Source organism: Ascaphus truei, chromosome 5 (genome assembly GCF_040206685.1).
Source record: "Ascaphus truei isolate aAscTru1 chromosome 5, aAscTru1.hap1, whole genome shotgun sequence".
NCBI lineage: Eukaryota > Metazoa > Chordata > Amphibia > Anura > Ascaphidae > Ascaphus > Ascaphus truei.
This window is the reverse complement of record NC_134487.1, coordinates 26827606-26848951: the sequence shown is the minus strand read 5'-3', so window position 1 is coordinate 26848951 and position 21346 is coordinate 26827606. Positions and strand designations below refer to the sequence as shown.

General features: G+C 42.8%; 1 protein-coding gene across 2 annotated transcripts in view; it reads left to right on the top strand.

The window, feature by feature from the left end:
• Window positions 1–21346, top strand: part of DMTF1 (cyclin D binding myb like transcription factor 1) — a 62380-nt gene that overhangs the window by 14321 nt on the left and 26713 nt on the right. For both annotated transcript variants that reach the window (XM_075599543.1, XM_075599545.1), the window contains 7 exons: window positions 11818–11924; window positions 16045–16159; window positions 16247–16323; window positions 17524–17681; window positions 18834–18866; window positions 19455–19564; window positions 20481–20709. In XM_075599543.1, the coding sequence (XP_075455658.1) occupies window positions 11818–11924; window positions 16045–16159; window positions 16247–16323; window positions 17524–17681; window positions 18834–18866; window positions 19455–19564; window positions 20481–20709 (829 nt within the window). The remainder of the gene's footprint in view (window positions 1–11817; window positions 11925–16044; window positions 16160–16246; window positions 16324–17523; window positions 17682–18833; window positions 18867–19454; window positions 19565–20480; window positions 20710–21346) is intronic.

The window sequence follows — 21346 nt, the reverse complement described above, 5'->3', positions numbered from 1 at the left end:
TTCTATACCCGCACGCATTATAATGTGGGGATCATCTATACTCACACGCATTATAATGTGGCGATCTTCTATACCCGCACGCATTATAATGTGGAGATCTTCTATACCCGCACGCATTATAATGTGGCGATCTTCTATTCCCGCCAATCATTATAATGTGGCGATCTTCTATACCCGCACGCATTATAATGTGGCGATCTTCTATACCCGCACGCATTATAATGTGGGGATCATCTATACTCACACGCATTATAATGTGGCGATCTTCTATACCCGCACGCATTATAATGTGGCGATCTTCTATACCCGCCAATCATTATAATGTGGCGATCTTCTATACCCGCACGCATTATAATGTGGAGATCTTCTATACCCGCACGCATTATAATGTGGCGATCTTCTATACCCGCATGCATTATAATGTGGCGATCTTCTATTCCCGCCAATCATTATAATGTGGCGATCTTCTATACCCGCACGCATTATAATGTGGCGATCTTCTATACCCGGACGCATTATAATGTGGAGATCATCTATACCCGCATGCATTATAATGTGGCGATCTTCTATACCCGCACGCATTATAATGTGGCGATCTTCTATACTCACACGCATTATAATGTGGCGATCTTCTATACCCGCACGCATTATAATGTGGGGATCATCTATACTCACACGCATTATAATGTGGCGATCTTCTATACCCGCATGCATTATAATGTGGCGATCTTCTATACCCGGACGCATTATAATGTGGCGATCTTCTATACCCGGACGCATTATAATGTGGAGATCATCTATACCCGCATGCATTATAATGTGGCGATCTTCTATACCCGCACGCATTATAATGTGGCGATCTTCTATACCCGCACGCATTATAATGTGGCGATCTTCTATACCCGGACGCATTATAATGTGGGGATCATCTATACTCACACGCATTATAATGTGGGGATCTTCTATACCCGCACGCACTATAATATGGAGATCTTCTATACCCGCACGCATTATAATGTGGCGATCTTCTATACCCGCACGCATTATAATGTGGAGATCTGCTATACCCGCATGCATTATAATGTGGGGATCATCTATACTCACACGCATTATAATGTGGCGATCTTCTATACCCGCACGCATTATAATGTGGCGATCTTCTATACCCGCACGCATTATAATGTGGGGATCATCTATACTCACACGCATTATAATGTGGCGATCTTCTATACCCGCACGCATTATAATGTGGAGATCTTCTATACCCGCACGCATTATAATGTGGCGATCTTCTATTCCCGCCAATCATTATAATGTGGCGATCTTCTATACCCGCACGCATTATAATGTGGCGATCTTCTATACCCGCACGCATTATAATGTGGGGATCATCTATACTCACACGCATTATAATGTGGCGATCTTCTATACCCGCACGCATTATAATGTGGCGATCTTCTATACCCGCACGCATTATAATGTGGCGATCTTCTATACCCGCATGCATTATAATGTGGCGATCTTCTATTCCCGCCAATCATTATAATGTGGCGATCTTCTATACCCGCACGCATTATAATGTGGCGATCTTCTATACCCGGACGCATTATAATGTGGAGATCATCTATACCCGCATGCATTATAATGTGGCGATCTTCTATACCCGCACGCATTATAATGTGGCGATCTTCTATACTCACACGCATTATAATGTGGCGATCTTCTATACCCGCACGCATTATAATGTGGCGATCTTCTATACCCGCACGCATTATAATGTGGAGATCTTCTATACTCACACTCATTATAATGTGGAGATCTTCTATACTCACACGCATTATAATGTGGCGATCTTCTATACCCGCACGCATTATAATGTGGGGATCTTCTATACTCACACGCATTATAATGTGGCGATCTTCTATACCCGCACGCATTATAATGTGGCGATCTTCTATACCCGCACGCATTATAATGTGGCGATCTTCTATACCCGCACGCATTATAATGTGGCGATCTTCTATTTCCGCACGCATTATAATGCGGAGATCTTCTATACCCGCACGCATTATAATGTGGCGATCTTCTATACCCACACGCATTATAATGTGGCGATCTTCTATACCCACACGCATTATAATGTGGCTATCTTCTATACCCGCACGCATTATAATGTGGCGATCTTCTATACCCGCACGCACTATAATATGGAGATCTTCTATACCCGCACGCATTATAATGTGGCGATCTTCTATACCCGCACGCACTATAATATGGAGTTCTTCTATACCCACACGCATTATAATGTGGCGATGTTCTATACCCGCACGCACTATAATATGGAGATTTGCTATACCCGCACGCATTATAATGTGGTGATCTGCTATACCCGCACGCATTATAATGTGGGGATCATCTATACCCACACGCATTATAATGTGGCGATCTTCTATACCCGCACTCATTATAATGTGGCGATCTTCTATACCCGCACGCATTATAATGTGGCGATCTTCTATACCCGCACGCATTATAATGTGGCGATCTTCTATACCCGGACGCATTATAATGTGGAGATCATCTATACCCGCATGCATTATAATGTGGCGATCTTCTATACCCGCACGCATTATAATGTGGCGATCTTCTATACCCGCACGCATTATAATGTGGCGATCTTCTATACCCGGACGCATTATAATGTGGGGATCATCTATACTCACACGCATTATAATGTGGGGATCTTCTATACCCGCACGCACTATAATATGGAGATTTGCTATACCCGCACGCATTATAATGTGGAGATCTGCTATACCCGCATGCATTATAATGTGGGGATCATCTATACTCACACGCATTATAATGTGGCGATCTTCTATACCCGCACGCATTATAATGTGGCGATCTTCTATACCCGCACGCATTATAATGTGGCGATCTTCTATACCCGCACGCATTATAATGTGGCGATCTTCTATACCCGCACGCATTATAATGTGGGGTTCATCTATACTCACACGCATTATAATGTGGCGATCTTCTATACCCGGACGCATTATAATGTGGCGATCTTCTATACCCGCACGCATTATAATGTGGCGATCTTCTATACCCGCACGCATTATAATGTGGCGATCTTCTATACTCACACGCATTATAATGTGGCGATCTTCTATACCCGCACGCATTATAATGTGGCGATCTTCTATACCCGCATGCATTATAATGTGGAGATCATCTATACCCGCATGCATTATAATGTGGCGATCTTCTATACCCGCACGCATTATAATGTGGCGATCTTCTATACCCGCACGCATTATAATGTGGGGATCATCTATACTCGCACGCATTATAATGTGGAGATCTTCTATACCCGCACGCATTATAATGTGGCGATCTTCTATACCCGCACGCATTATAATGTGGCGATCTTCTATTCCCGCACGCATTATAATGTGGCGATCTTCTATACCCGCACGCATTATAATGTGGAGATCTTCTATACCCGGACGCATTATAATGTGGAGATCTTCTATACCCGCATGCATTATAATGTGGCGATCTTCTATACCCGCATGCATTATAATGTGGCGATCTTCTATACCCGCACGCATTATAAAGTGGCGATCTTCTATACCCGCATGCATTATAATGTGGAGATCTTCTATACCCGCACGCATTATAATGTGGAGATCATCTATACCCGCATGCATTATAATGTGGAGATCTTCTATACCCGCACGCATTATAAAGTGGAGATCATCTATACCCGCACGCATTATAATGTGGCGATCTTCTATACCCGCACGCATTATAATGTGGCGATCTTCTATACCCGCATGCATTATAATGTGGAGATCTTCTATACCCGCACGCATTATAATGTGGCGATCTTCTATACCCGCACGCATTATAATGTGGCGATCTTCTATACCAGCTTGCATTATAATGTGGAGATCTGCTATAGCATTATAATGTGGGGATCATCTATACTCACACGCATTATAATATGGAGATCTTCTATACTCACACGCATTATAATGTGGCGATCTTCTATACCCGCACGCATTATAATGTGGAGATCTTCTATACTCACACGCATTATAATGTGGCGATCTTCTATACTCACACGCATTATAATGTGGCGATCTTCTATACCCGCATGCATTATAATGTGGAGATCTTCTATACTCACACGCATTATAATGTGGCGATCTTCTATACCCGCACGCATTATAATGTGGCGATCTTCTATACCCGCACGCATTATAATGTGGCGATCTTCTATACCCGCACGCATTATAATGTGGCGATCTTCTATACCCGCACGCATTATAATGTGGCGATCTTCTATACCCGCACGCATTATAATGTGGCGATCTTCTATACCCGCACGCATTATAATGTGGCGATCTTCTATACCCGCACGCATTATAATGTGGGGATCATCTATACTCACACGCATTATAATGTGGCGATCTTCTATACCCGCACGCATTATAATGTGGCGATCTTCTATTCCCGCCAATCATTATAATGTGGCGATCTTCTATACCCGCACGCATTATAATGTGGCGATCTTCTATACCCGGACGCATTATAATGTGGAGATCATCTATACCCGCATGCATTATAATGTGGCGATCTTCTATACCCGCACGCATTATAATGTGGCGATCTTCTATACCCGCATGCATTATAATGTGGAGATCATCTATACTCACACGCATTATAATGTGGAGATCTTCTATACCCGCACGCATTATAATGTGGCGATCTTCTATACCCGCACGCATTATAATGTGGCGATCTTCTATTCCCGCACGCATTATAATGTGGCGATCTTCTATACCCGCACGCATTATAATGTGGAGATCTTCTATACCCGGACGCATTATAATGTGGAGATCTTCTATACCCGCATGCATTATAATGTGGCGATCTTCTATACCCGCATGCATTATAATGTGGCGATCTTCTATACCCGCACGCATTATAAAGTGGAGATCATCTATACCCGCATGCATTATAATGTGGCGATCTTCTATACCCGCATGCATTATAATGTGGAGATCTTCTATACCCGCACGCATTATAATGTGGCGATCTTCTATACCCGCACGCATTATAATGTGGCGATCTTCTATACCAGCATGCATTATAATGTGGAGATCTTCTATACCCGCATGCATTATAATGTGGAGATCTTCTATACCCGCACGCATTATAATGTGGAGATCTTCTATACCCGCACGCATTATAAAGTGGAGATCATCTATACCCGCACGCATTATAATGTGGCGATCTTCTATACCCGCACGCATTATAATGTGGCGATCTTCTATACCCGCACGCATTATAATGTGGAGATCTGCTATACCCGCACGCATTATAATGTGGCGATCTTCTATACCCGCACGCATTATAATGTGGCGATCTTCTATACCCGCACGCATTATAATGTGGGTATCATCTATACTCACACGCATTATAATGTGGCGATCTTCTATACCCGCACGCATTATAATGTGGAGATCTGCTATACCCGCACGCATTATAAAGTGGAGATCATCTATACCCGCACGCATTATAATGTGGCGATCTTCTATACCCGCACGTATTATAATGTGGAGATCTGCTATACCCGCACGCATTATAATGTGGAGATCTGCTATACCCGCACGCATTATAATGTGGGGATCATCTATACTCACACGCATTATAATATGGAGATCTTCTATACTCACACGCATTATAATATGGAGATCTTCTATACTCACACGCATTATAATGTGGATATCTTCTATACCCGCATGCATTATAATGTGGAGATCTTCTATACCCGCACGCATTATAATGTGGAGATCTTCTATACCCGCACGCATTATAATGTGGCGATCTTCTATACCCGCACGCATTATAATGTGGCGTTCTTCTATACCCGCATGCATTATAATGTGGAGATCTTCTATACTCACACGCATTATAATGTGGCGATCTTCTATACCCGCACGCATTATAATGTGGCGATCTTCTATACCCGCACGCATTATAATGTGGCGATCTTCTATACCCGCACGCATTATAATGTGGCGATCTTCTATACCCGCACGCATTATAATGTGGCGATCTTCTATACCCGCACGCATTATAATGTGGAGATCTTCTATACCCGCACGCATTATAATGTGGGGATCATCTATACTCACACGCATTATAATGTGGCGATCTTCTATACCCGCACGCATTATAATGTGGCGATCTTCTATTCCCGCCAATCATTATAATGTGGCGATCTTCTATACCCGCACGCATTATAATGTGGCGATCTTCTATACCCGGACGCATTATAATGTGGAGATCATCTATACCCGCATGCATTATAATGTGGCGATCTTCTATACCCGCACGCATTATAATGTGGCGATCTTCTATACCCGCATGCATTATAATGTGGAGATCATCTATACCCGCATGCATTATAATGTGGGGATCATCTATACCCGCATGCATTATAATGTGGCGATCATCTATACCCGCATGCATTATAATGTGGCGATCTTCTATACTCACACGCATTATAATGTGGCGATCTTCTATACCCGCACGCATTATAATGTGGCGATCTTCTATACCCGCACGCATTATAATGTGGGGATCATCTATACTCACACGCATTATAATGTGGAGATCTTCTATACCCGCACGCATTATAATGTGGCGATCTTCTATACCCGCACGCATTATAATGTGGCGATCTTCTATTCCCGCACGCATTATAATGTGGCGATCTTCTATACCCGCACGCATTATAATGTGGATATCTTCTATACCCGCATGCATTATAATGTGGAGATCTTCTATACCCGCACGCATTATAATGTGGAGATCTTCTATACCCGCACGCATTATAATGTGGAGATCTTCTATACCCGCACGCATTATAATGTGGCGATCTTCTATACCCGCATGCATTATAATGTGGCGATCTTCTATACCCGCATGCATTATAATGTGGAGATCTTCTATACTCACACGCATTATAATGTGGCGATCTTCTATACCCGCACGCATTATAATGTGGCGATCTTCTATACCCGCACGCATTATAATGTGGCGATCTTCTATACCCGCACGCATTATAATGTGGAGATCATCTATACCCGCATGTATTATAATGTGGCGATCTTCTATACCCGCACGCATTATAATGTGGCGATCTTCTATACCCGCACGCATTATAATGTGGGGATCATCTATACTCACACGCATTATAATGTGGCGATCTTCTATACCCGCACGCATTATAATGTGGAGATCTTCTATACCCGCACGCATTATAATGTGGAGATCTTCTATACCCGCACGCATTATAATGTGGGGATCATCTATACTCACACGCATTATAATGTGGCGATCTTCTATACCCGCACGCATTATAATGTGGCGATCTTCTATTCCCGCCAATCATTATAATGTGGCGATCATCTATACCCGCATGCATTATAATGTGGCGATCTTCTATACCCGCACGCATTATAATGTGGAGATCTTCTATACCCGCACGCATTATAATGTGGAGATCTTCTATACCCGCACGCATTATAATGTGGGGATCATCTATACTCACACGCATTATAATGTGGCGATCTTCTATACCCGCACGCATTATAATGTGGGGATCATCTATACTCACACGCATTATAATGTGGCGATCTTCTATACCCGCACGCATTATAATGTGGCGATCTTCTATTCCCGCCAATCATTATAATGTGGCGATCTTCTATACCCGCACGCATTATAATGTGGCGATCTTCTATACCCGGACGCATTATAATGTGGAGATCATCTATACTCACACGCATTATAATGTGGCGATCTTCTATACCCGGACGCATTATAATGTGGAGATCTTCTATACCCGCATGCATTATAATGTGGCGATCTTCTATACCCGCACGCATTATAATGTGGCGATCTTCTATACCCGCACGCATTATAATGTGGCGATCTTCTATTCCCGCACGCATTATAATGTGGCGATCTTCTATACCCGCACGCATTATAATGTGGAGATCTTCTATACCCGGACGCATTATAATGTGGAGATCTTCTATACCCGCATGCATTATAATGTGGCGATCTTCTATACCCGCATGCATTATAATGTGGCGATCTTCTATACCCGCACGCATTATAAAGTGGAGATCATCTATACCCGCACGCATTATAATGTGGCGATCTTCTATACCCGCATGCATTATAATGTGGAGATCTTCTATACCCGCACGCATTATAATGTGGCGATCTTCTATACCCGCACGCATTATAATGTGGCGATCTTCTATACCAGCTTGCATTATAATGTGGCGATCTTCTATACCCGCACGCATTATAATGTGGCGATCTTCTATACCCGCACGCATTATAATGTGGAGATCATCTATACCCGCACGCATTATAATGTGGCGATCTTCTATACCCGCATGCATTATAATGTGGAGATCTTCTATACCCGCACGCATTATAAAGTGGAGATCATCTATACCCGCACGCATTATAATGTGGCGATCTTCTATACCCGCACGCATTATAAAGTGGAGATCATCTATACTCGCACGCATTATAATGTGGCGATCTTCTATACCCGCACGCATTATAATGTGGCGATCTTCTATACCCGCACGCATTATAATGTGGGGATCATCTATACTCACACGCATTATAATGTGGCGATCTTCTATACCCGCACGCATTATAATGTGGCGATCTTCTATACCCGCACGCATTATAATGTGGAGATCTGCTATACCCGCACGCATTATAAAGTGGAGATCATCTATACCCGCATGCATTATAATGTGGAGATCTTCTATACCCGCACGCATTATAAAGTGGAGATCATCTATACTCGCACGCATTATAATGTGGCGATCTTCTATACCCGCACGCATTATAATGTGGCGATCTTCTATACCCGCACGCATTATAATGTGGGGATCATCTATACTCACACGCATTATAATGTGGCGATCTTCTATACCCGCACGCATTATAATGTGGGGATCATCTATACTCACACGCATTATAATGTGGCGATCTTCTATACCCGCACGCATTATAATGTGGAGATCTGCTATACCCGCACGCATTATAATGTGGGGATCATCTATACTCACACGCATTATAATGTGGCGATCTTCTATACCCGCACGCATTATAATGTGGGGATCATCTATACTCACACGCATTATAATGTGGCGATCTTCTATACCCGCACGCATTATAATGTGGGGATCATCTATACTCACACGCATTATAATGTGGCGATCTTCTATACCCGCACGCATTATAATGTGGAGATCTGCTATACCCGCACGCATTATAAAGTGGAGATCATCTATACCCGCACGCATTATAATGTGGCGATCTTCTATACCCGCACGCATTATAATGTGGCGATCTTCTATACCCGCACGCATTATAATGTGGAGATCTGCTATACCCGCACGCATTATAATGTGGAGATCTGCTATACCCGCACGCATTATAATGTGGGGATCATCTATACTCACACGCATTATAATATGGAGATCTTCTATACTCACACGCATTATAATATGGAGATCTTCTATACTCACACGCATTATAATATGGAGATCTTCTATACTCACACGCATTATAATGTGGAGATCTTCTATACCCGCACGCATTATAATGTGGAGATCTTCTATACCCGCACGCATTATAATGTGGAGATCTTCTATACCCGCACGCATTATAATGTGGCGATCTTCTATACCCGCATGTATTATAATGTGGCGATCTTCTATACCCGCATGCATTATAATGTGGAGATCTTCTATACTCACACGCATTATAATGTGGCGATCTTCTATACCCGCACGCATTATAATGTGGCGATCTTCTATACCCGCACGCATTATAATGTGGCGATCTTCTATACCCGCATGCATTATAATGTGGCGATCTTCTATACCCGCACGCATTATAATGTGGCGATCTTCTATACCCGCACGCATTATAATGTGGCGATCTTCTATACCCGCACGCATTATAATGTGGAGATCTTCTATACCGCACGCATTATAATGTGGCGATCTTCTATACTCACACGCATTATAATGTGGAGATCTTCTATACCCGCACGCATTATAATGTGGAGATCTTACAAACCCATGTGCACTATAAGGCAGACATTATACTCACCGCGCACGCAACTGTGCACGTGGCGCACGCCGGAGCTTGTGCGATTTGTGAACTGTGCTGATGGAGGGGCGGAGTCGTGTCTGTGAGTGGTTCGCCCTCATTGGCTGAGCCGTGCATGTGACCCCACCGTCACATGGCAAAGACAAATTAATTTGTCTTGCCAAAAATTGCGCGGTTGGTCGCGCGCGCATCATGTGCGCCTTCATTGGCAATCATTAGTTTGTTTCTGCGGTGCACACTTGCGCCGCGAGTATAAGCGGGGTTTAATGTGGAGATCTTACTGTCACGAGTCCTCACCACAAACATGGCGGGATCGCCAGGCCGAGGTTGTGATATTGATAGCCACCGACCTACAACCGAGCAGGCATGTCCGGTGTGCAGAGTGGTTGTCGTGTAACCGGATCAGGGTAGGAGAGATCAGAGTGGTCTAGATACTTGCAGTGGTCAAGGAGAGGAGAGATCGGATAGTCGTTGATCGGTGCCAGAGTCCAAGGGTAGAGAGAGTAGAATAGCCGAGGCCGTGGTCCAGGGGTCAGAGAAGTTGGGAGTCCGGGTGCAAGATGTGGTTAAAAATACAAGGAACAAGGCAAGGCAACAGGAAGCAAGGAGGTAAGCACACAAGAGAAAAGAGGAGAGAGCTAATGGGAAGGCTGCAGGGAGTGAGCAGCATCAGTATGCTGTATAGTGATAGGCAGGGGTGGAGCCCCTAGCAGCTGTGGAATAAGTGGTCCAGTTAACCCCTTGAGTGCCTGTGGCCGCCCGGTGTCTGCACGTATTCCGCGTGCGCTGTGCGCTGCCCCTGTCGTCAGAGAGGCGGTCTTCCTAGCGGGGCGGTGCCTGCGCGCAGGCTGTGGCTGACGTGCGTCACCTGTGACGTCGCGGGATGCGTCACGGGGGCAGAGCCAGGGAACGTTCCCTGCGATGTCTGCCCTTCCAGCAGCGCAGTGCCTGGGCGCAGGTTGTGGCAGGCGCGCGTCATTGGTGATGTCGCGAGATGCGTGACGGGAGCGGGGCCTGGCACTGATCCTCACACTTAAAAACCACGCGCTATAATCTGGGGATTTTATAAACCCACACGCACTATAATCTGGGGATTTTACAAACCCACACGCACTATAATCTGGGGATTTTACAAACCCACACGCACTATAATCTGGGGATTTTATAACCCACACGCACTGTAATCTGGGGATTTTACAAACCCACACGCACTATAATCTGGGGATTTTACAAACCTACACGCACTATAATCTGGGGATTTTACAAACCCACACGCACTATAATCTGGGGATTTTACAAACCCACACGCACTATAATCTGGGGATTTTACAAACCCACACGCACTATAATCTGGGGATTTTACAAACCCACACGCACTATAATCTGGGGATTTTACAAACCCACACGCACTATAATCTGGGGATTTTACAAACCCACACGCACTATAATCTGGGGATTTTACAAACCCACACGCACTATAATCTGGGGATTTTACAAACCCACACGCACCATAATGTGGAACTCTTCCAAACCTCTTTTCTGTGTTCCACACATTAATTCCATGTCCCTGCTTTTCAGTATCAGAAAATGATCAAAGCTTTGAGGTGACCATGACTGCTACCACTGAGGTGTCTGATGATGAGGATGATGATGATATTAACGAAGGATCCATTACTCAGATTCAAGTACGTTATGAATTGGAAGGTTTTCTATTAAGCAATGCTAAGCTGTAATGCCCCTTATTGGCCATTTATTTGAATGGAATATTGGGTATTTTGCGGCTTAGCCTGTCTCTCAAAGGCTGACTCGGGGTGTACTATATACTTCAAATTAGCCATTCGGGCTATTTAACCGAAAGCACACAACGGCCGCTTTGGAGTATGTAGAATAAGCCCCTAAATGTCAGAGGGGTTAAGCCACTTTGGTAGCATGAACAGCCCCTCGCAGTAAATTGATGGTAACCCAAGTTTCACGTACTATTAAAAATCGTGGATTACTGTACATAAAACAACAAAATGGGCCTCACTCCTTCCCGTGCATCGCATTGCATTTTGACTTATTAAGCTTATACCTTAGAAAGGAGAGCAGGTATGTCTTACCCTTTTCCCATCACTCTTAACTACCTGATACATACTTTAGTTTATTTTGTTTTTTATAACCTAGGTTTAGAAGACAAAAGACCACCTTGTAGGCCTCTTTGTGTAAGACACGTCAAATGACTGTTATTCCTGCACATAATGATTATAAAAGGGGATTTGTTTGTGATTCTATATGCAATTTATCTGTAAGTGTCTTAGTAAAGTCCTCCATCATTAAATATGGGAAAAACTAGAAAACAGAATCTGATTGTAACAAAAAGGTCGTTTCTGTTAGTAGTTTGCATATATTTCACTGCTCTCTGTTAAATTATTCTTGTTTCTTTCAAACATATATCCTGGTTGTTAGTCTAAGGCTGCGCTTATAGTGCCGGTGACGCGACGTCGCGACAAAACAAATGCATTGCCGCCGTCGCGTGCGCTTATAGTAGAAGCGACGCGACTGCTTGGTCATGATCGCTGGAAGTCAAGTCAATTTGATTTTTCCAGCAACTACAGCATGACGTCACCGTCGCGTCGCTGTCGCCGGTGACGACACTATAAGCGCAGCCTAATCCTTCATGCCTGTTCCCTGTATCGGATGGCAGTAATGTTGTAGTTGCAAATACTTGATGGAGCATCTAGGACATGGCACTTTACTAACCTGGTTGCCAGGAAGATATTGGCTCATTTCAGCACCAGAAGTCTGTAGCTGGCTTGAAAGGCAGAGTTAACAATGTCACTCACTGTCAGAGGGTCTGGCCACACATTGAGTAGGGCATTGTAAGTCATTTGTGGTAGTAAGGGCTAAATCTGTGCAGGTCAAAAGATGTTACACACATTAGCACATGTCCAGTGTCTCGGAGACAGTAGTAGGCAACATCAGATATTTATTACACACACATTGCACACATACGGGACATTGCATGTGTATGATAGGAACTTCTCCCGGTCCCCACGAGTCAGCTTCTTGATGCTGTCTCCCTGATGAATACTGTTCCACACCTTGTATGTATGTATGTATTGAAAAGTTCAGTCCGCGCTCTGGCTCTTTAAGCTTGGATTGTTGATCCCTCTCAGTTCTCTTGCTGCTTCTGTGTTTATGAGGTGTCTCCCCCACCTCCAAATGTGGTCTCCACCGGAACCCCGATGGTGATACCAATATCAGCAAAACAAGAAAAAACACAAAAGCGCACCAAGATGAGAGATAGATATTGTATTAGCAACAAATAATAAAATTAGTAACTTACATATAAAATTTCTTTAATAATCCCCGATCTGGTGTCTATCTCCTGTATGACTCCTGTGATAGACACCAGATCGGGGATTATTAAAGAAATTTTATATGTAAGTTACTAATTTTATTATTTGTTGCTAATACAATATCTATCTCTCATCTTGGTGCGCTTTTGTGTTTTTTCTTGTTTTGATGTATGTATGTATGTATGTATGTATGTCTTTATTTATATAGCTGTAAATAAAAGGGATATGCTGCACTCAACAATGAAAATAATATACATACAATTTTACCGGTGCTGCTGGTTCAAGGAGTACCTGTCAGGTGTATTCCAGGGCAATACTAAGGAAAAGAAGGATCCAACGCTCTACGGTTTTCTATATAAAGCTAATTTATTGTGCCACACAACGTTTCGACCAATAGGCCTTTCTCAAGTACTGAAAGTATGATGGGAGAGGTAAGAGGAGATCCAGGATAGAGCTTTGTTACGAATGCCAAGAGTATGGAGAATGTGAAGGAGAAGAGGGTGGTCCACAGTATCAAATGCTGCAGAGAGGTGGAGTAGTATGGGCAGAATATAATGACCTGTCTTTGGCAGCATGGAGGTCATTAGTTATTTTAGTGAGGGCTGTTTCAGTGGAGTGAGCAGTGCGGAAGCCAGATTGTAGAGGGTCTAGGAGAGAATAGGTGTTGCGAGAACGGCAGAGAGAAAGTGGGGCATGTAGCTCAAGAGAGGAGGATAGGGCAAAGTTGTAGTTCTTGATCAAGTTGTCAGGGTCTGGAGCAGGGCTGAGAGAAGAGAGTGAGGAGCGTAAAGGGGAAACAAAAGCTGGTAATTTAATAGAGCGCAGGTCTCTGCAGAAGTGAGGGGTAGATGGAGGTGGAGAAGGGGAGAAGCGAGAGAGAGAGAGAGAGAGAAAATGAGATGAGATGATGATCAGAGAGAGGAAGGGGGGAAATGGAGAAAACGGAGAGAGAAAAGTTTTTAGTAAAATCCAGGTCTAGGTAGTGTCCATCCTTGTGGGTGCTGGCTGCAGTCCACTGTTGAACTTATTTTAAAAGGAGCAAGCATTCCAAAGGGCATGGGAGAGAGGAGTGAGGGTGAGGGAGGCGAGGATGAGAGTAAGTAGAAATAAGACAGGGACCAGGATCAGGAGAGATGTCCCCAGAAGCAAGGAGGAGAAGCATGGACAGAAAGAGAATGTGTGAGGCTGATTTTGTAGGAGTGAGTTTTAGTGCAGCGGGTATAACTGTAGTGATAGAGGGCGCAGGTAAGAAAGGAGTTCATGTGAACTGAGAAGTGGTGAAGGAAGGAGAGATAAAGATATATGAATAGAGTTAGACATAATGAGGCTGGTATAAAGAAGTGTGTAATTTGAGAAGAAGTGAGGTCACAGCAAATATAAAGAGTAAAGGTGGCATCAAAGCAATAGTCAAGTGCTGAGGTGTGCAGTCTGGGATAGATAATGTCCTCCTTTCCAGCGTAGTTCAAAATCCAGGATTCAGGGCCAGTAGGTGTTGTGTTGTCCACTTGTTCACTCCTTTTGAACTCCCTTTTAAACCCCAGCACTGCATGCTACTTTAAACTAGGCTACTTCAAACATTTACACAGTAGGCAGCCAACAGAGCGGAAAGGAGCTACTATCCACACCAGCAACATCTCCACTCCCTCTGTACTGGGGAGAGAGGGAGAACCGGCTACTAGGGTTGTCAGCGGTTGGGGGCCGCAGGTGAAGCCCTCAAGGGCATTGGCCCATGGGAACCTGTTGCTCGCCAATGCTCTTAAGGTCAAATATAATGACCTCATTGCAGTACTGCCATCCTAAACCTACAATCGATCTGTAGAACCCAGATTTAAGGTACAATCTCACGTAGGCCGCCAGACAAAACATACTTAAAAATAAAATTTAAAAAAAAACTTGTTTCCCTGAAGAAATCTAACCATACTAATCGCAAAGGTTTGGCTGCTTTTATTTTTTGGGAAGTTAGTTACAAGTTGAATTTCTCTGGAGCCTCTGAATGTGGAAGTGTTTGTCAATCAAGTGTTTTCTTTCCCCTTATCCCACCCTGTTCTTATCAGAGAACCAATACAGATAAGGGGGGGAGTCTTTCTGTACAAGCACTCGCTGATCACACAAAGGGAGCAGCCAGAGGAGATCAAAAACCTCCCAAGTCTCACTTCACAAAATAATTTTACAAATCTTACAGGTGTCCGCTTTGGATAATAAAGGTCAGCCATCTATATGAGACCCATTTAACATGTCAGTGGCATTAGTTCACTTTGGTCTTAGGAGGGATTGCCCCTTTAAATAATGTTAAAATAATGTAAATCTTTACAAAACCTAAAAATCCCACAATGGGCTGTGTATATGTGTAAACATTTAGTATCATAATATTGCATATATTACACATACTCTTAAGGCACATATTCAATTTCAGTTTTGATTGCAGAAAATTGCGTTACTGAACTGTTTTTCAATTCATCTTTTCAAGATTCTTCAGAATGAACAACTAGATGACCTTTCTCCCACAGGCAATGAAGAGGTGTCGGCAGTCAGCCGGGCCTGGTTTACCAGCAAAGAAGATAAAGATTCCCTCACCAACAAAGGTAGAGCCGTCTTTACCGCCGTGTGCATAGCACCCCGGGAGTAAATGGGAGTGTGCAATTGATGATCCTGTGTTTTCTCTTTTATAGGACACAGATGGAAGCAGGGAATGTGGTCCAAAGAGGAAATCGACATCCTAATGAACAACATTGACCGCTATTTGAAGGTAAGCACTCATTTGGTGGTAGAAAAGTTAGGCTATGGCTTTAGTTCCTCGGATGAAAGGCCATAGGCGCAAGAAAGAGAGCCAAAACCGGGAGAAGGATATATAGGATATTGTTAATAATATTACATGTTAATTAGTAGAAAAATCTTTTTTGATTGGGCGATGACATTTTTGTCCTACATACAAACCTCTTATCAAAATACAAACTGAGTGGAGTCTCCATGAAATATAGATGCAGGCTCTAAATGCCACAAGAAACAAAGTGTGCAAAAAAAATCACAACTGGCAAATCTTATCGACAGATTAGTAATGACTGGAAGGATAGAATACCAATTAACCCAAATTAGCGGTTCAAGTAGAACATGCAAAACATTGGAAGTGGTCAGTAAATCGGTACTAGCAAAATTAGGAAGGCTTTCCAATGCCACATACTGCAGTTAATTAAACACGTTCGATCCTCCAGTAAAATGGACTGGTTACCGGTTGTAACGCGATACTATTCTGTGTCGGGGGATCTACGGGTAACGGTTAAAAACACATTGGCACATTGTTGCCACTGACCCGAAACTGGAGGAATCTATACATGAGCAACTGATAATTGCTATGAAACACCATAAGAGCCTAAGACTTGCATTTTAAATCAGATCCGATTGGCACGTATAAGAGGTACATGCCTAAGGGGCTACTAAAACCAAAGAAAATATGTTATGAAGTGCTGTGGCTGCAATACATGCCAGAGTGGAATGATGGAAGGTGCCACCTTCAGGAATGACTCGACTAAACTTGTGGTCAAACATTTCCTTGAGGCAGGACACCCAACTCTCTAGCCTGAGATACATGATTATACACCAAGTAGGTAGGCACATTTTGAGGTGGTAATGTTTCAGATCGTCTCCCACGATTGGTATATGGAGAGGCATGATTATGGATCAAGACTCATAACTTTGCAAAGGATCCAAACTTTTCACCCTTTTATCATGTTTAGTGGGGCTGTTACAATCCTTTTTTTTTAGCATTAGAGAAGCGTGGCTCTTTCAGCTCACACCTTCACATATTCAAATTTCAGATAACCCCCCTTCCCTACCCCCAAAAGTGTATAAAATGTGATTCCAATGCAGAGGATGATTGGCCTCTTTGAAAGATCTTCATGAAAGGGTGCATTATTTTTGGTTACTGACCAAAATATCTTTGTTCCTCTAGACCCATGGCATTAAAGATGCAACCGAAATAATATTTGAGATGTCGAAAGATGAGAGGAAAGATTTCTACCGGACAATAGCATGGGGTCTGAATCGTCCACTCTTTGCCGTGTACAGGAGAGTTCTTCGTATGTATGACGACAGGAACCATGTGGGAAAGTAAGAGCAACACACTGGAAATGAAACCACTATTCAATATATGTTTATCACTTCAGGTTTTCGTAGAAGTCATTCTACCATTCCACCATGCCAATGGTATACAAATAAAAACAACTTTAAGAAAACCAATGATAGGAATGATTATGGAAAGCAAAAGAAAATGCTTATTATTAGAAGTTATTCACGTAAGATTGTTTATTTATTTGCTTTTACTTTGATTCCCTTTAATATTGTATGACCGAAAGTTATACCTTTTTTATAAGCTTTGGTTATATAGAAAAGTAATGTGGAAACAGTGACAGACTAGTAACTTTTTTTTTTTTCAAAACCTTTGGTTTATTATATGTAGATAATGTCACAAAAATGTCCTGCTGAAACCATTGTAAATCAAAAGAAACACTCGCCGAAATAGACATATAAACATATCAAATACCACGCTAAAACCTTCTGAATAACAACCAGCAAAAAAGTAGAGAGAAGGTTAAAAAACAAAACAACAAAAAAACCATTGTTTAAACACAAATTGTTGTAATAATGTGATATGGGTCGATGGCAAAAACGAAATCTTTATGCTTTTCCAATTTTTCATTCTGTGTAATAAATGCAATTTCATCTCACAAGATATTTATCTGTAGTATAAGAGTTTTTATAAACAGAAAGAATTTATAAAAACAATTAATCACAGTCGGCTTTTAAAGTACATGGGTATTAATAATCAACAGGCTAATCCATATCCTCGTATTCATGGGAGCGGGAGGAATTCTGGGGCCAAAATTGCTCTGTCAAAAAATAACTAGCCAATCATCAAAACCAAAGGAAAAAACTCCTGCAGTTTTCACCTCCCCAGTGAGCACCTCACAGCTTTCTATGAAGCCCTGCAGCTTTTCTCTAGAATGACTCCCCTAAATAACATTTTTTTTATAGTTTTTCTGCATGTTCTCTTCGCATTGTGTTTCCTGGCGAAATATATATTAGCCCCCTTATCGTACTATATTTTTTGAAATAAGATGTTTAATGATCAGCAAGATTGTGCAGCATCTGACCTGCCGTACCATCCTGCTGTTCTGTTCAGAATAAGTATCCATCAGATGAGTTGTTTTAGTTGCTTTGCCGCACACTTATTATTTTAATGCCTTTGCTTTTATCACACAGGTACACACACGCAGAACTCGAAAGGCTCCGAGAGTAAGTTTGACATTTTTGGTCAAAAGATTGTTGTTGAACATTGTAATGTATTGGGTTTCTGCATTTGGTTTGCAGGGGGCTTCTTTATCTTGGGGTCTTATATCTGATTAATACTACAGGCATACCCCGCATTAACGTACGCAATGGGTCCGGAGCATGTATGTAAAGCGAAAATGTACTTAAAGTGAAGCACTACCTTTTTTCCCACTTATCGATGCATGTACTGTACTGCAATCGTCATATACGGGCATAACTGATGTAAATAACGCATTTGTAACAGGCTCTATAGTCTCCCCGCTTGCGCACAGCTTCGGTACAGGTAGGGAGGTGGTATTGCTATTCAGGGCGTGCTGACAGGCGCATGCGCGAGATGCTATTTGCCTATTGGGCGATATGTCCTTACTCGTGAGTGTACTTAAAGTGAGTGTACTTAAAGTGAGTGTCCTTAAACTGGGGTATGCCTGTATACATTTAGGTTATGAAGGCAGAAGCTGGAGCAAAGGGCACGATGATGTAGTTCTGAAAACATTGTTTGCTTTTATGGGCTAAAATATGCCCAGACTATTTCCTCGTGGTGTCATTTTGCAGGCTGCGGGTGAAGCATGGGAACGACTGGGCTACGATAGGAGCTGCTCTGGGCAGAAGTGCCTCCTCTGTGAAAGATCGCTGCCGGCTAATGAAGGAGACCTGCAAGACTGGTACTTGTATTGCTAAAATATGTGCTTGTTCCGTGTGCCTTTGTGTGAAATAATCCATTTGTTGTTACCCTCCGATGCTAAACTAACAAACGAAATTGCTTAAGATAAACCAGCGTATATTGCACAAGTTAGAAATTCTTGTCGGTTTTATTGAAGCGTGAAGTCCATAAACTAACCAACTAGGGCACTTTTATGTCCTAAAATTTATAAGTGAGTTAACTAATCCAGTCATACCATATTCTATTGTGTATTTTTAGGATTACACTAAAATCTATAGGAAGCGAGATTGAACACATTTTGTAGGAATTATTTTTCAATTAAAATCACATTTTGTCTTTTCTTTAACAAAAAAAGCAAAACCCAAAAAAAGACTTGTTCCTATCACCCTGGTTGACCTCTGAGTCATTAGATTTTCCTGTTGCGTTTTGACACATTCAATATAGTGAAATACTGGTTAATTAAGTCATAAGTCATTACCTGGCCATTAACGCCCTGGGTGGAGAAACTGACGGCTGAGGTGAATCTCAGGGCCTGTAACCCACCAGGGTCATGAATGGCCATATAATACCCTGTCCTGAGGGGATTATTAATATTAAAGGCTACTTTTTATAGTTTCTGTATTAATATTAGCATGTTAGGCCCGCGGTTCCTCCTCCACCCCTCCTGCACTCACCAAGTCGGGCCTGCGAAACCATCCCGACCCCCAGCTCCTCACCAAGCTGGGCCCGTCACCTCCTCACCCCACTGAACAAGTTGGGCCCGCGTTGCAAAGCCGGCCTTTCTTACAGCAACTCCAGTTTTAAATTGCCTAAATAAATATCTCCCACATATTATTATTAAAACTACTGTGTGTTCGTCCATCAAAACCGTTGCATTCCACGAGCAGAACGTTCGAGGATAATTTCTTGTGTCCTAGGCAAATGGACAGAAGAAGAAGAAAGACGACTGGCAGAGGTTGTGCACGACCTCACGGGTACCGAGGTGGGGGATATCGTAACTCAAGGGGTGTCTTGGGCCTCGGTGGCAGAACGAGTGGGGACGCGCTCGGAAAAGCAGTGTCGATCCAAGTGGTTGAACTATTTGAACTGGAAGCAGAGCGGGGGCACGCAGTGGACCAAAGAGGATGAAATCAATCTGATTCTGAGGTTTAACGATTCAGAGGACTCTAAATGAGTTTACTTGTAATGGGGTGCTGCAGATCCCCCTGACATCTAAGGGTTTTAAACATTTGTCTGTGTACAATACAGTCCATTCTTAACTGTATATATATAGTTTTTTATTTTTAACACTAATGAAAACAACATTTGTGAATTTGCGACAAACGATGCACATAATAAATCATATGAAACAATGACACTACAGCAGATGAAATTAATGGGGTAAAGCTCCAGAGACCCCCGGCTTCAGTACTGTTAAAAAAAATTCAAGTACCATGCATTGCCCCTTTAAGTTAATGATGTGAATGATTTGTTAAGTAAATAGGAACACCTATATTTTGATGGCACCTAATGTGCATGTGCTGGGGTACCCCTGGCTCCTGCTGCTGCCTGGGCTCAATAGGAGACCACCAGTCGCCCCCGCGGAGCTCCATCTCCTGCTGCTAGCTTCTTGACAGGGGGGATGGGGGGGAGGGCGGAAGCAAGTGGGATTTCCTACTGAGGGTATCAGAGCTGAAACCTCTGCTGAGATGGGGACAAAAAGATTAATGGTATGAGAGGCTCCAGCTTGGACATCCTCTCTACCTGATGATAGAAATGGTATGCCGTAGCATGTGGTGCCACA